Consider the following 640-nt stretch of genomic DNA (forward strand, 5'->3'; position numbering starts at 1 on the left):
CCCTTTTTGAGGCTTACGCTAGATTTGCCGCTCGCCTCATCCTAATCCCGTTTTCATCTTTTTGAAATTAGACTTCTAACATTTTCTAGAATAAAATACTGCAAGTAAGATATAAAGTGGAATTTTGACCGACCGGAGCATGTTCTATACAGGATAGGCACTGCTACTCCCGAGTTCTTGAGCTACTCGTTAACCTGTGGGCATACCACAGCGCGCGGCGGATCGTGCATGTCAATCCAGAAACCGGTGCAATGCAGGAACAGCACCACCTGAAGAACAGACGAGGTAAAATGTTGATGAAATGGTTCTCATTCGCCACCTTGAAGAGCATGGATGAGGATATGGCTGAAGAGTTTGATTCCGATCATCCCGGCCGCCGGTGGCTGTGGCCGTCAACCGGAGAGGTTTTCTGGCGTGGAATCTATGAGAGGGAGCGTAACATCCGGCACCAGCTGAGGGAAACACGGCGGCAACAAAGCAGAGATAAACTCCGTAGAATGAGAAGCCGTGTGCGCCAGAAGTCTATTGGGAAGTACATAAAGCCACCACCGGAGAACATCAGTGCGGTGAATGTTAGTGGTAGCTGACTCCAGAGGTTAGCTTTGCTTGTATTTTTGTTATTAGGTCGTCATTCTGTATT

At 48.0% G+C, this 640-nt stretch overlaps 1 protein-coding gene across 1 annotated transcript; it reads left to right on the plus strand.

Annotated features, from left to right (window-relative positions):
• Positions 1 to 128: 128 nt before the first annotated feature.
• Positions 129 to 626, plus strand: LOC110034376 (the record flags this gene model as incomplete). Its single annotated transcript, XM_020738645.1, has 1 exon — positions 129 to 626. A coding segment is annotated over one exon (459 nt), but the record flags the coding sequence as incomplete, so codon positions are not given.
• Between the last annotated feature and the right edge of the window lie 14 nt (positions 627 to 640).

Source organism: Phalaenopsis equestris, unplaced genomic scaffold (genome assembly GCF_001263595.1).
Source record: "Phalaenopsis equestris unplaced genomic scaffold, ASM126359v1 Scaffold185605, whole genome shotgun sequence".
In the NCBI taxonomy this organism is placed as follows: Eukaryota; Viridiplantae; Streptophyta; class Magnoliopsida; order Asparagales; family Orchidaceae; genus Phalaenopsis; species Phalaenopsis equestris.